General features: G+C 41.3%; 3 protein-coding genes across 3 annotated transcripts in view; 1 reads left to right on the top strand and 2 right to left on the bottom strand.

The window, feature by feature from the left end:
* The first annotated feature begins 3,110 nt into the window (after positions 1–3,110).
* Positions 3,111–6,431, top strand: LOC113034126 (uncharacterized). Its single transcript, XM_026188469.1, has 6 exons — positions 3,111–3,303; positions 5,237–5,379; positions 5,469–5,536; positions 5,656–5,784; positions 5,906–6,001; positions 6,087–6,431. The coding sequence occupies exons 1-6, from the start codon at positions 3,193–3,195 to the stop codon at positions 6,173–6,175; spliced, it is 636 nt and encodes a 211-aa protein (XP_026044254.1). The 5' UTR covers positions 3,111–3,192; the 3' UTR covers positions 6,176–6,431.
* Positions 6,432–8,550: 2,119 nt separating this feature from the next.
* On the bottom strand, positions 8,551–11,361 carry f2r (coagulation factor II (thrombin) receptor). Its single transcript, XM_026188468.1, has 2 exons — positions 11,042–11,361; positions 8,551–9,982 (listed from the first exon to the last, which is right to left on the bottom strand). The coding sequence occupies exons 1-2, from the start codon at positions 11,106–11,108 to the stop codon at positions 8,781–8,783; spliced, it is 1,269 nt and encodes a 422-aa protein (XP_026044253.1). The 5' UTR covers positions 11,109–11,361; the 3' UTR covers positions 8,551–8,780.
* An 82-nt stretch (positions 11,362–11,443) lies between these two features.
* Positions 11,444–12,501, bottom strand: part of iqgap2 (IQ motif containing GTPase activating protein 2) — a 37,647-nt gene continuing 36,589 nt past the window's right edge. Inside the window, exons 38-39 of the mRNA XM_026186083.1 lie at positions 12,287–12,395; positions 11,444–12,060 (exon numbers count right to left, since the gene is read on the bottom strand). Coding sequence (XP_026041868.1) covers positions 11,947–12,060; positions 12,287–12,395 — 223 coding nt within the window. The 3' untranslated portion in view covers positions 11,444–11,946. The remainder of the gene's footprint in view (positions 12,061–12,286; positions 12,396–12,501) is intronic.

Genomic DNA, 12,501 nt, shown 5'->3' with positions numbered 1-12,501 from the left:
CAGATAAAGAATATCGGATTAATACTGAGTGTGACACAGAAACGGGACAGTGTCCTCAGCAGAGATATATTTTGACAATGTGATTTTAAACCTAACCCAAGTCACTTTCAGTAGAAATGTTTGTTTCTGCAACGACTGTCAGAACTGTGAAGCTGTATAAATCTCTCGAAGTCTGTCATTCTGTGGCTGCTTGTCTGTAAACTCAAACATAAAAACCTGAATATTCTGTTGATGTTAATGATTTATTTTATATGGGTGATTTTATTTTTTCAGCCCTGTTGTTCTTTTTAAAAGTGCTTAAAAAGTGGTATGGTATCTGGTAACCTTGCTGTATTTGGGAAACAGGTAGAGTGCCTCGACTTCACAGTAGATTTTTCTGTGTTTGTCAGATTTCGAGTTCTGTTTAAATATCTCCAGACTGATTCTTAAGTATACATTTTACATGTATTATCTAGAACTTATATTACATCTCTTGTAGGTTGAGTTTGTTATTTATAGTAACCTTTTATTTTGAGTCCTACTAGTTTTTATTCTCTAGTTCTGTCCATGGTTATAGTCGTGAGTATTGTGTATGTAGTACTGGAGTTTATCCTGTCTTGTCTGTGTAACCTGTGCTAAGTTTCTGTCATTCTCTGCGCCCCTTCGCTGCTGTGTCTAGTTATTTTTCATGGTTTATTTCAGGAGGTTGTCTTAAGTTTAGCTTCCTTGTCTCATTAGAGTCAGTTCAGCAGTGTATTTTAACCCATGTGTCTCCACTTCCCCTAACAACCCCCCTATGTATATATTGTCTCAGTCTCCCTTCATCCTTTCCAGCATTTCAAGTTTTGTGTCTCCCAGCTCCTGTGCCCCCTGGCCCTAGTGTTGATTCCCAGTTTAGGTTCCAGGACGTTTATCTTTTCAGTCCCCTTTTGTATTTTATGTGTGTTTCTTTGATGTCATGTTATTTTCAGCCTGAATAAATGGCTCGATTTTTGTTCACCACCACCTGCCCCTGCATGTCTACGTTAGGAGCCTCACATTCCTCTCCGCTACACAACCCCTGACATGTACAACTCTTGTTTTTGGAGAAAACCCTCTGTTTTTACATACTATCATGTTCCGTGTTACCCAAGACATGAAAACAAAAAGCTATAATGACTGAATTATATTGTATTGAATGTAGAACTAGAGCTGTTGGGATTTATCATATATAATCATGTATAACCATTACAGGCATTAAACACTGTCCACTCTGCTATATCTTTAAAAATACTTAAAAATCCTCTTAACTACCATCTATAAATATCAACATTAATTAACACGTAGAACTCAAATCTTGCATATTGCAAACTATTATGTGCATTCAGAGCTATTCTAATTGGTTTTTATTTTGTTACATTGCAGGTGCAATTGAAATGTACTCATATTCATGTAGTCCTTTTTTTAGTTGTACCACTCAAAGAGCATTTAACTACAAGTCACACTTTAACTAAGGCCCTGCGACTGATAAGTGACCTGTCCAGGGTGTACTGTGATAGCTGGGATAGGCTCCAGCCCCTCTGCAACCCAGAATTAGATGAGTGGAAGATGATGGGATGGAGGTTCTCTCATAATCCTTCAAAGACCAGCGTGTGTCTGTCCCTGCAGGAAACTGCGCTCAGAGATTTGAGAACGCAGACTGTTCTCACGTTTGGGCGGCTCTGCCTCAGGAGGTTGAGCATCTACCCATCAGAAGGTCAGTGGTTCGATCACTGGCTTCTCTGGTCTGGACATTAAAGCATTCTTGAACAAGATACTGAACTCTGTCTTCTGAGTATGTGAATGTTAGGTTATGGATAGAGAGACGTATTGTGTGAATGAGAGTTATAGGAAGAAAGTCCTTTGAGTTCATTTCTCATGGCAGTGTTGAGGTCTTCCTTGAACTCAGTGTCACCACTGTCCGATTAAAAATACACACAGACGTGGCATATACAGTTTCAAGATTCCCTAAAAGCATAATTTTTCTTGATTTTTTGTATCTGAATGGATACAAAAAAATTGTATTTGTATTTTAAATTGTTTGTATTTTCCTTCACTCAGAAGGAAAAGCCATCAAATGTCAGGATAAAAGAATGACATTTAGGGGTTTTTTTACTGATGAAAAATGTCAAACAAGGTCAAATTTAACCAGAATAGGTTGTAAAGGTTAATCTGTAAATAAGCAAAGTTAGTTACCACAACAAGGGAGAAAATGCCACAGCAGCTGGAAAAAAGAAGGAGAAATTTGTATGGTGGTTATTATAAGTGTTTCTGAACTACTAATGTGTCCTTTGTGCAGGAATAGTCTTTTATGAAATGTGAGGTATGAAGTAGAGAATATTAATGCATTTATTAGCTAAATATTTGATATCAAGGAGAAAAAGGATTGGCACGTCCACCCACAGTTAAAATCCATGCTAGTCAATAGTTTGGCTGTGTTTTATCCCTCTGACATGAATAGAGGACCCCACTGAGGTCAGAGGTCATTCCAAAGGGGCTCATTTGTCAGGACTACAGTGAAGGGGCTCAGTGTATCTCTGCTTGGAATTCAACCAAATTTGGGGAGAGCTACACTAAAAATCCCCTGTCACAAAGACATTGCACATGTTAAAAAAACAGATGAGTGTTTGTGTGTGTGTCTTTCTTTTTATTTTCATGCCTTGTTTAGTGTGAGAGAGGCTGTGCAAGGAGGTGCTCGCATACTGAAAGATGGAGGGGATGGAGGTCCTATTCAGACTTTGCCAGCTGGCTGTTATATAACAAGATAAATGGGACACAAGCCCGACTGACTGGATGCATCAAGTGAAAGACTCCTCCTGAAACCAGAGGAAGGAAAAGAGAGGGAGAATTATTAATGTGATTATAAAGTCACGTCATGGTGACAGAAAGCATTTCCTCACAACATATATTAGTTTACAGTAAGTGTTATTATGGCTTGGTTCGGCATAAGTCTGCATGAAATTAGTATAAGTCAACATAATGTCCTGTGGAGTGATGGGTGCACAGCTTGGTGTGTGTGTGTGTGTGTGTGTGTGTGTGTGTGTGTGTGTGTGTGTGTGTGTGTGTGTGTGTGTGTGTGTGTGTGGCCCAACCCACTGTTACAAAACATGTCCCTCAGTTCCCTTTGAGGAGGCTCTAGCTGGCAGTGGGGTCCCTGAGGTTAGTGTTGCTCCCTGGCCGCCTGCTGTCTGGACCATGGCTGCACAGCAGGTTATAGTTCTGCTGGCTCTCGCCTCCCTGGCCGTCGCATCTAAACCGGACTGTAAAGAGCTGGTCAAGCCTCTGGTGCTGGACAGCCACAGCCCCGTGAGTATGAGCAACCATTTGTTATGAAGCAGTCATAACAGTGATGCATATTAATGTGAACTGAATAGCTGAATCTTGTGTTATTGGTGGGATTGTTGCAAAGTAAAGATCCCAGTATATGTTATTCTTATTATTCTTCATCCGCGAACTAGTCGCACATCATTTGCCGTAGACACACTGTTCATACGCCAAAACGACGGGCTTACTCGTGTCCTGCGTGTTTCTATTCAGATTTCAAAATTTTCATGCAGTTTCTGAAATATTCCACTTTTTCTATTAATAAAGTCCCATTGACTTTGAATGGAGAGGCAGCACTCTCTCACTTTTCTGCTGTCACTCTCCTTCCTCTGGACCCATTTTCTTTCACGTCATTTGCCCATTCAGACGTCGTTGTCACACCACGATGAATATCACGAATGTGCCAAAAACAATATCGCATTTTTCCACAGTAACTTCTAAGGTCTTTAAATTATTTTTCAAAGATGTCACAAAGATATCTCTCAAATCCCTCCCCCATTCATGTGTATTGCAGAGCAACAGTGAAAACTAAGTAGGTCAGAGTGCGAAAAGCATCAAAGCTCGCCTGAAAATTTTCGGTTTAACCTGTCGCTGTGACCATCATTTTCACCCTTCAGCCATCCTTTTATCTTCAAAACAGCTACGCTTGTCTTCTTTTCAAGGAGCCCTTCCCACACATGCATACTTCTTGAACCGGAGCCGTTTGTTTCAGAGGAATGGCATTTTGAACTCCCGTTCACTCCCTCTTCATTATCTCCAACCAGTTTTGGACAAAAATCCCCCCAAGCTTTTTTAACTCGCTCCCCTGACCTCACTTTAAGGTCTACACACACCAAAATCCATAGATAGGTAGAGCCATGTCTTGGGATGCTAACAGTTTTTTAAACAGATGAATACCACTTTTGTTTCCCATTTTATATACGTCATTTTGTGATAGACAGAGAGACGGGGTCACTGCTCTCATTTCACACCCTCACTCATTCGAATATCATTTGTTGATTGGTTGGCACGGTCCTGCTTGCTTGTCCTCAGTGGCATACTTATCACTTTGCTGGCCTCTCCCTCGTATGCTGAAGGTCATCAGTTCATGTCAGCATGGGACATTTTTTTCTCTTTCTCTGCTTCTCTGTAAACACATTTTTACAATTTACTATTTACAGCGTCAAACATGTGTGTTCACCCTACAGCAGCAAGCTATTTGCTGTATGTAATGAGGTTGCAGGTTGAAATATTTTACAGATAATTTTAATACTGATTTTAATCTCACTCACTTTTTAAGTAGATTTAGACAAGGTCTCTTAGTGGCACAGTTACTGCTTCCTTGTCTGTCTTTTGTGTGCTGAAGGCCGTCGGTTGGAGTACAGCATGGGACATTTTTCATTTTTTTAGCAACCATCCCACTGCAGTTCCCCGAGAAACTGCACGGTCTGTTTACTGTTGCAACAGCATAAAGCAAATGTTCCTTGGAGTTTTTAAAAACCAAAGAAAGTTTCAGCTGGTCAGTAATAGCTGGAAGCTTGCGTCCATGTGCATCGAGCACTTCTACTGAATCTTGCATGTAAGCTACATTAATGTGTCCCCTACTAGATTCCAACACAGTAGTTTTCACTGATTATAAAGCAGAAAAATTATGATTTAGAAGAGCTGCAAAGTAAAATTGTATGATTATTTATTTTTAACTTAGGGAAAGGGACTCACCTACCTCTGGGTTAATCCATGTTTTTGGGGAAGCCAAATGCCATGTCTGTAGTCACAGCAGAGTAAAACAATAATGTAATACATTTTCACAACGCTTTTTCTCTAACCAGGCTATGAGAGAAAGTTTTATTCTGCTGAGAAATAAAGTCTGGTCACATCTAACAGAAACAGTCATGAGAGTCATTTGCATTTTATTTTTCTCTCTGTGTGCCGGAAGATTTATGGGAAGTGGGTGCTTCACGTGGCATCCTGGGACGATCCGGGCCTGAAGGACGACATATTGTCAGTGAACAGCTCCTGGTTGGATGTGTCAGCGTCCTCGGAGAGCGGAGTCATCACCATCTACTGGGCTGACCGCCTGTGAGTGTCGTGTGTTTCATGTGTGAACATACTGATGCGGTCCAGTTGAGAGTGTATAGTAAAGTGTTGTTGTTGTTATCTCAACACAGGAATGAAAATAAATGTCTTCAGGGCATAGCGAACGCCACCATCTCAGGAATGACAAGTCACACCACCTGTATGTGTGGTATTTTTGCTCTGACTCACTGAGTTGGTGATGTGTGCCCCAGGTTTCATTTCTTTTAATTGCTGGGGGTTACAGTCAGAGTTATGTTTAGTTTTGTTTTTTTTCCACAGATAACATCAATGGTCACACTTCCTATCATGACGGGAAGTACTATGAGACCTGCAGCAACTGCCTCCTGTCTGAAGACACCACTCTTCTCCCTGACGGCAAGTCAAAGGGGCGATACTTCTTCCTGTTCAGTAAGTCGTTTTTCAAACCTTCATCTCGTATTTTAGCAGCAACACACAGCTTAATATTTAGCACATACTGCTTTAAATAACCACCTTTCTTTTCCCGTCCTCTTCTTTCTTTCTTGAAAAGCACGGACCGGTGCTCTGGAGGGTTCTGAGTTGGAGACCTTCAAGAACCAGGCAGAATGTCTTAAATTCCCTTCAGAGTACCACTTTACAAGCAAAGGTCAGCCACCATTTAGGCGTGTTTCCAGCATCCAGTGTGACCATCACAAACACTATTCTCATTTTGTGATTTCCTCTTCCTTCAGATCTTTGTCCTGATGGCAGGGCGACCACGTCAACTGGCGTCAAGAATACAGAGAAAGAGCAACCTGAGATAGAGCCTAATGTGCAGTAAAGTAGAGCAAAGAGGGCCACAGCTCTGTAAACACCCAGATAAATCTTCCTTTAAATGTACTAAATAGTGCTGTAGTGTGATCTATATGTGCTGCCATACAATGTTGTGCTGCATAATAACTTTTTAATACACTATGTTGTCTTTCGAGCTAAGAAAAATCAAGTCTAAATGCCCAGTTTAAATCCTTTTAGTGGTATTTGTACGAATCTAGTTCCCACTGGTTGTGCGCGGCAAATAAAAAGGGCTCTAACTTCTCCGTCTGTGTTCTAGTCATTTATTTTCTGATCACCATCACACTGCTGTTCCCCAAAGCATCAACAAAGACTGTTACTGAATAACATCAGTGTTAGAGGGAAGAGAAAAGATGTTAAACTCTTAAACCGTCACCACACAGAGTCCAGAACGCCCCCACAGGGAAACATCCTTCATTCTGCTGCAGAAAAGCTGCTCCAGGTCCTTTTTGAAAGATTTCAACAGCCCAAGACAAGATGTGGCACTTTGCCTGAGTTCATTCAGGAGCAGTGGCGTGGGCAACAGAGGGCTATTGAGCTCGCCTTTCAGTGCTGAGAAGAAAAAGAGGGGGGAAAGAAGAAGAAAACTGCATGCATGGTCATTAGGAAACCTTCTCTGGTGCATTTGGGCCTGCAGAAAGCCCCTCCACCCCCAGACCCTCTCCTCCCCTCCTCCCCCTCCTTCAGGATTAGCACTCACACAGAAACAACTTTTTGTGTGAAGCCCGGAGGGAAAATGAATCAGAGTTAGACGTTTTCTGTTACAGGTTCGGCAAACATCCCTGTGGCTGACCATGGCTCTGCCTGTTGTTGTATTCCTGTTGTCTCTCATTGCACTGGCTGCTGCATCTGCACCTGACTGTAAGGAGCTCGTAAAGCCTTTTATGCCAGAGGACCCCAAACAGGTAAGTCACCTAGTGTGTTTGCTTTCTCTGTCGTATTTACAACAATGATGCTGGAGTTTTTTTAAAACATGTAAGGACCTTATTTTATTTTTATTTTTTTTGTGCATCAAGGTGTTTGGAAAATGGATTTATGTGATGGGAGCTGGCGACCCCAAACAGTACCACAAAGCACTGGAGTCTCTGAAAAGCTCCTGGATAGACTTGTCCCCGACTTCCAGCGATCAGACTGTGACTTTGCGATGGGGAGATCACTGCTTGTGAGTTTGGTGATTATGTTATTTCAATATGTTAAACAGACTTATGTATTTAATGCAATTCAGTATTAAAAGCGAAACATTTAAATTTAGTTGTGAAAGCCAGATTCTGCCATGCCTTGTTGTTTCTCAGTAACCGGTGCATCACGGGGGAGGTAAATGCAACCATCTCAGGGATTGCTACCACATTTCGCAGTGAGTGAGCTACAGATTGATGAATTTGTCTTCACAACAGACAATAGATTTCTCGTAAAATAACCCAACACTGTACTTTGAAAGAAAATCTGTCAGACCACAAAGGGCACATCCTGCAGACTTGCTCTGACTGCCTCCTGTGGACCGACACCTTCCGAAATGGGGACGTCACTGGCAGATACATCCTGCAGTTCAGTGAGTCCTGCACTTCTCAGCACATCAAGTCAGGGCTGCAACCTGGATGTTGACATTCTCTCTTTGCTTGCAGCGAGGACAGGAAAAATTGATCCAAAACATGTGGACATTTTCAAAAAACAAGTTGGCTGCTTGAACTTCCCAGATGACTACCACAGCTATGATGGCAAAACAGGTCAGCAGCTATCCAAAAACCTCCAACGACAGAGTTTTAACTCCCACAGGGTGGAGATTCTGCCCTGCGAAATGTCATATTTAAGTGCAATAGTTTTTAGGTCTTCATTATTTTTGGATCGAATCCATAAAATACAATGCACATGGTGAGGAAATGAGGCCACCGTTCTCCATCCTGCTCAGGGAAACGGTCACATTTTGTTTCTCTTTTTCCTGCAGAGCTGTGCCCTGATGACAAGGAGAGCACGCAGGAATAAAGAGGAGGCAACGAGATCCACAAAGCTGCATGCATTAAAAGAAAATACATACAGTGTCGTCGTATGTGCTGTCTGTATGCTCTGACGTCATGAATGCCAGGACGCAAAGTTATAAATGATTTAATCTCCTTTAAATATTTACTCACTGTAACGGCATCGTGTTGGGAAAACCACATCGACAGCTGTTTTTGTCATATCATAACACAGTTATTAAAACTGTTTTTATTAACAGTGCACTAACTGTCATACCCATTATTCACTGGAAACACAGATGTGTTGAATATAAAATAAAAAGGTATTGTTAAAATGTTTTTCTTATTGTGGAATGAATCCAATATATTCCACACTGTCAAAGTGGTGATTACATTTTATGACTATAAAATAACAGAAGATAACTGCTTGCATGTACACACTGATGCTACCAATGTGCTTGTTCTGATACAAATAAACCCAGCACTACCACTGGGGTCTAAAGTCGGCACCACATCAAGTTTCATATTTCATCTAATCCACCTCATGCGCTTCTTGATAACAAACAGTTCGAGCAAACACAGAAGTAATCTGTTAAAGTGTGGATATGGCTGAGAGCCGAACAGTTTTTCAGTCCTCGTGTCTTAAGCCATCAGCCTGCTGTAATGGCTCCCCATTTCAGTCTGAACGCTCTCCATTTTGCACGATCTGCTGCTCTCTGTCAACTTGCTGGTTCTTGTGCTGCTTGTGTGTGAGCCGATCCCTCCCTGTCCCGGTCGCCTGCATCTGAGCAGAGTCACCACCTGCTTCTGGCACTGAGAGGACCCGAAGTAATAGAGGACCGGATCCAGACAGCAGCTGAAGCTTCCTATGCACATGGAGAGCAGGTATGCCTGGTAAGAACTGTTGCTAGCCTTGTGCGCCAGTTGAACGTAGTGAACCATGAGGATGATGTTGGTGGGGGTGAAACAGACCACAAACACCAGCAGGACAACCACAGCCATCACCACAGCGCGAGTCTTCTTGGAGCGGTTCTCCACGTTGGCTTCAGCCAGAGCCTGAATGATGCGTACGTAGCAGACAACTGTGAATATGAAAGGGATGAAGAAGAACACAGAGGAGTAGATGGGGAAGAAGTAAAGATAGTAAGACTGTAGTTTTCCTACGTCCTGCACATCATGACATGTGGTGATGCCCAGCGACGATACATGTAAGGTCTGTTCTGAGATCAGCAGGGGGCACACTCCTCCCAGGGATAAGAGCCACATAGCCGCGCACACAGCTGAAGCCGTCTGAGGGCTGCGCCACATGAGCGAGTTCATGGGGTAAACCACAGCCAGGAAACGGTCAATGCTGATGCACATCACAAGCAGGACGGAGCAGTACATGTTACAGTGGAAGGCAGCAGTGACGGCTCTGCACATGAAGGATCCGTAGATCCAGTTGTTGCCGTGATAATGGTAGGCGATCTTAAAGGGAAGGAGCAGCCCGAACAGCAGGTCAGCACAGGCCAGGTTGAGCATGTAGATCACCGCCGGCTTCTTGGGACGGATTTGGCGCACAAACATCACCGTGGCAAGAAGGTTAAGGGGCACGCTGATGATGAAGACGAAGATGTAAACGGCGGGGATGAAACGTGTGGCCAAGCCACCCTCGAGAAATGCTTTGGTCTCCTCCGAGACATAATAGTGCTTCCGGGGATGATGGGGGTGAGGGGGGTGTACTTTTCTGGACTCCGTCGATCCTGAGCCTTCATCATCTAAGAGTGACAGGTCTAGGTAGTCTGCTGCATCATCTCCAACCATTACAAAGTGGCCAGAAAAAGTCCGCAAAAAGGGAGTGGAGCCTTAAAAGAAACAGGGAAATGAAGCAGAAATGTGGTTACGCCAAAGGGATGCACAACACTCTAAAAACATTTACACTAGGAGCAGTTTGGAAAAGCAGATTTTTTTTTTATCTGATCAGATTGTTAAATGCATCTATCAGGTTCAAGCTCGTCCTAATGCCCCAATATTATTTTAGAAAGTCCGGTTAAGTAAAATAAACTCTCCAATACATTTATTACATGCATCCATATCATGAGTGTGATTCTTACCCAAAGGTTAACTCAAAATACATGAATGCATTTTCATTAAAAACAAACAAACAAACAAGTGTTTTCTCATAAAATACTGCAAATAAATAAATAAAATTAAAACTTTTTTGTATTAATTAGTTGACTAACCAGTAGAGATCACACGTTTCCGTGTCCCCACTGACCATTACTACAATTTAATTGATTTTAAATGTAACTATAACTCAACTTTTAGTGCCAAAATACAATTATACGCACATTATTTTTAACTATAAATAAATTTATTCTATGAAGTACCAATATTTACACATCCTCCAGTTTGCTTTGAACCCAGTAACGCTATACAATTTACCTGCTACAAAATAAAATGTTTTTGACATGAGCACCAAGGAAGTGACATCACCGAGTCTCTTGAAGTGCAAAGAGAATCAAATGTCACTATATTATCTTACCTATTTATTTATTCACAGAACATTGTTGAGCTTTGTTGTTGCTTTAGTGTATGGGTTTTTTCTTTAAATTTTTTAGCAGCCTCTAAGGGTTAAAGTAATTTACCACAAACATTCAGGGCCAGTATTTAATTCCGATTGTATATTTGTCAGATGACATGTTGGATGTTTTTTTTCCTAGTTAAATTGCTCTAAGAATAAATATATTCATTCACTCCTTCCTGCGCAGTGATCTAGTTAAAAGTAAATGTTTAAACCGATCCTGCATGTGTTTCTGGGGGAGATACAAATACGTAAAGTTTACTCGAGCGCCAAGAGAGTACAAGGCAAACTGTAGACATCATCATCATCATCATCTTAAAGTCTTAGGAAAATTACTTACCATTTCCAGATGGGAGCGCAGAGCTTTGAACAGAAAATACAAACAAGCAAATTAAGAGGTGATGCATGGCTTTACTGTAAATCCTCCAAATATTTAGCAGGAGAGTGGAAATTATGTTTGCTGAAGAGCTGCTGAAAGTGCTGTTATTAAAGGCAGGAAACTCCACCTCCTCTCCAGCTGAACATTTCCTATCATTTAACAAAAACCATGAGTAATGTCACAGCGGCGTGGATCTTCAAGCCAAACGAAAGCCCAAGTAGGTTTTTCCAACAGGGTCAAAGGTTGCCAGACCAAAGGGAAAAGCACATCACTGAATATGAATGCATGACAAAAGCACCAAAACAACTACTACCAATAATAATAATAATAATAATAATAATAATAACGATAAGAAGAAGGAGAAAAGGTTTGGGATGTGCAATTTATTATGAATATTGTTTAAGCATTAGACATCAATTATATAGCAACAACACTTATAAAAATACATCACATATAGCTTTTAAAATGTTCAAATGTTTATTAATTAAAAACATGTGTCTTTAAATTCTTTCATTAAAAAGGCACTACATTATTTCATACAGCCATGCAGGCTGCGCCGCTCCAGTTTCTGAAATAAGACCGTACTGGTTCGTCTGACATTTCCATCAAACTTCTCTCTTTTGAACAAGAAACATGAACATCACAATTGAATTCTTCAAAATATATTACATTTACAATCACCACGTGGGAAAGAAAAAAAATATAGGACACAAAGTGAACGATAAAGTTTCATTTTGGTGCGATCCATCAAATTATAGGCAGAAGAAACAAATCACGGCACCGCGTGATGTTTTTGTGCTGTTCAACAAACTCAGTACAGTCCAAAGGCACGACCAGGTTTCTCCCAACTCTGTTTTTTCTCTCCTTTATTTTCCGTAGAACTTCTTGTTCAGGAGGAAGATGAGTAAATTGACATTCACTTTGGCTTTGTCGAACATCTTCATGACCGCCACACCTTCGTACTGCAGCTGAAGGAGATCCTGCCAACATCAAACTGACTTGTTAATGCGCTGGTGCTACAAATACGCTACAAATGATATCATAATAAAACACATCACTAAGTTCTTTCTTAAGTCAGGCTCATGCTGTGCTGGCTTATTTCCATGACTATTCCTGCCAGTAGTCCATAGAGAAGAAAGGGAAATTCAACCATTTGTCACCAGGATTAAGTGTTGACGAGTGAGTTTTCTGAAGGGAAATGTTTACCTGGAAATGAAGCTGGACTTTTTCCATCTCGACCCCCATAAACTTGGCTTTCACCTCAAAGTCTCCAACTTCCTCAGTGGGTGAAATGTCGAACATGACATTTTTGAACCTGAGAGATAAGAAAAACAAAAGTGGACACCAGATGTGTGAGAGGATGAGAGTCCGTTTGAAATTATAGCTGAAATGTTGGAGAAGCTCTAAACAGACGTTTGACT

This window comes from Astatotilapia calliptera, chromosome 12, assembly GCF_900246225.1.
Source record: "Astatotilapia calliptera chromosome 12, fAstCal1.2, whole genome shotgun sequence".
Lineage (NCBI taxonomy): Eukaryota > Metazoa > Chordata > Actinopteri > Cichliformes > Cichlidae > Astatotilapia > Astatotilapia calliptera.
Note: the sequence above shows the minus strand (reverse complement) of the source record. Positions and strands in the feature narration are given on the sequence as shown.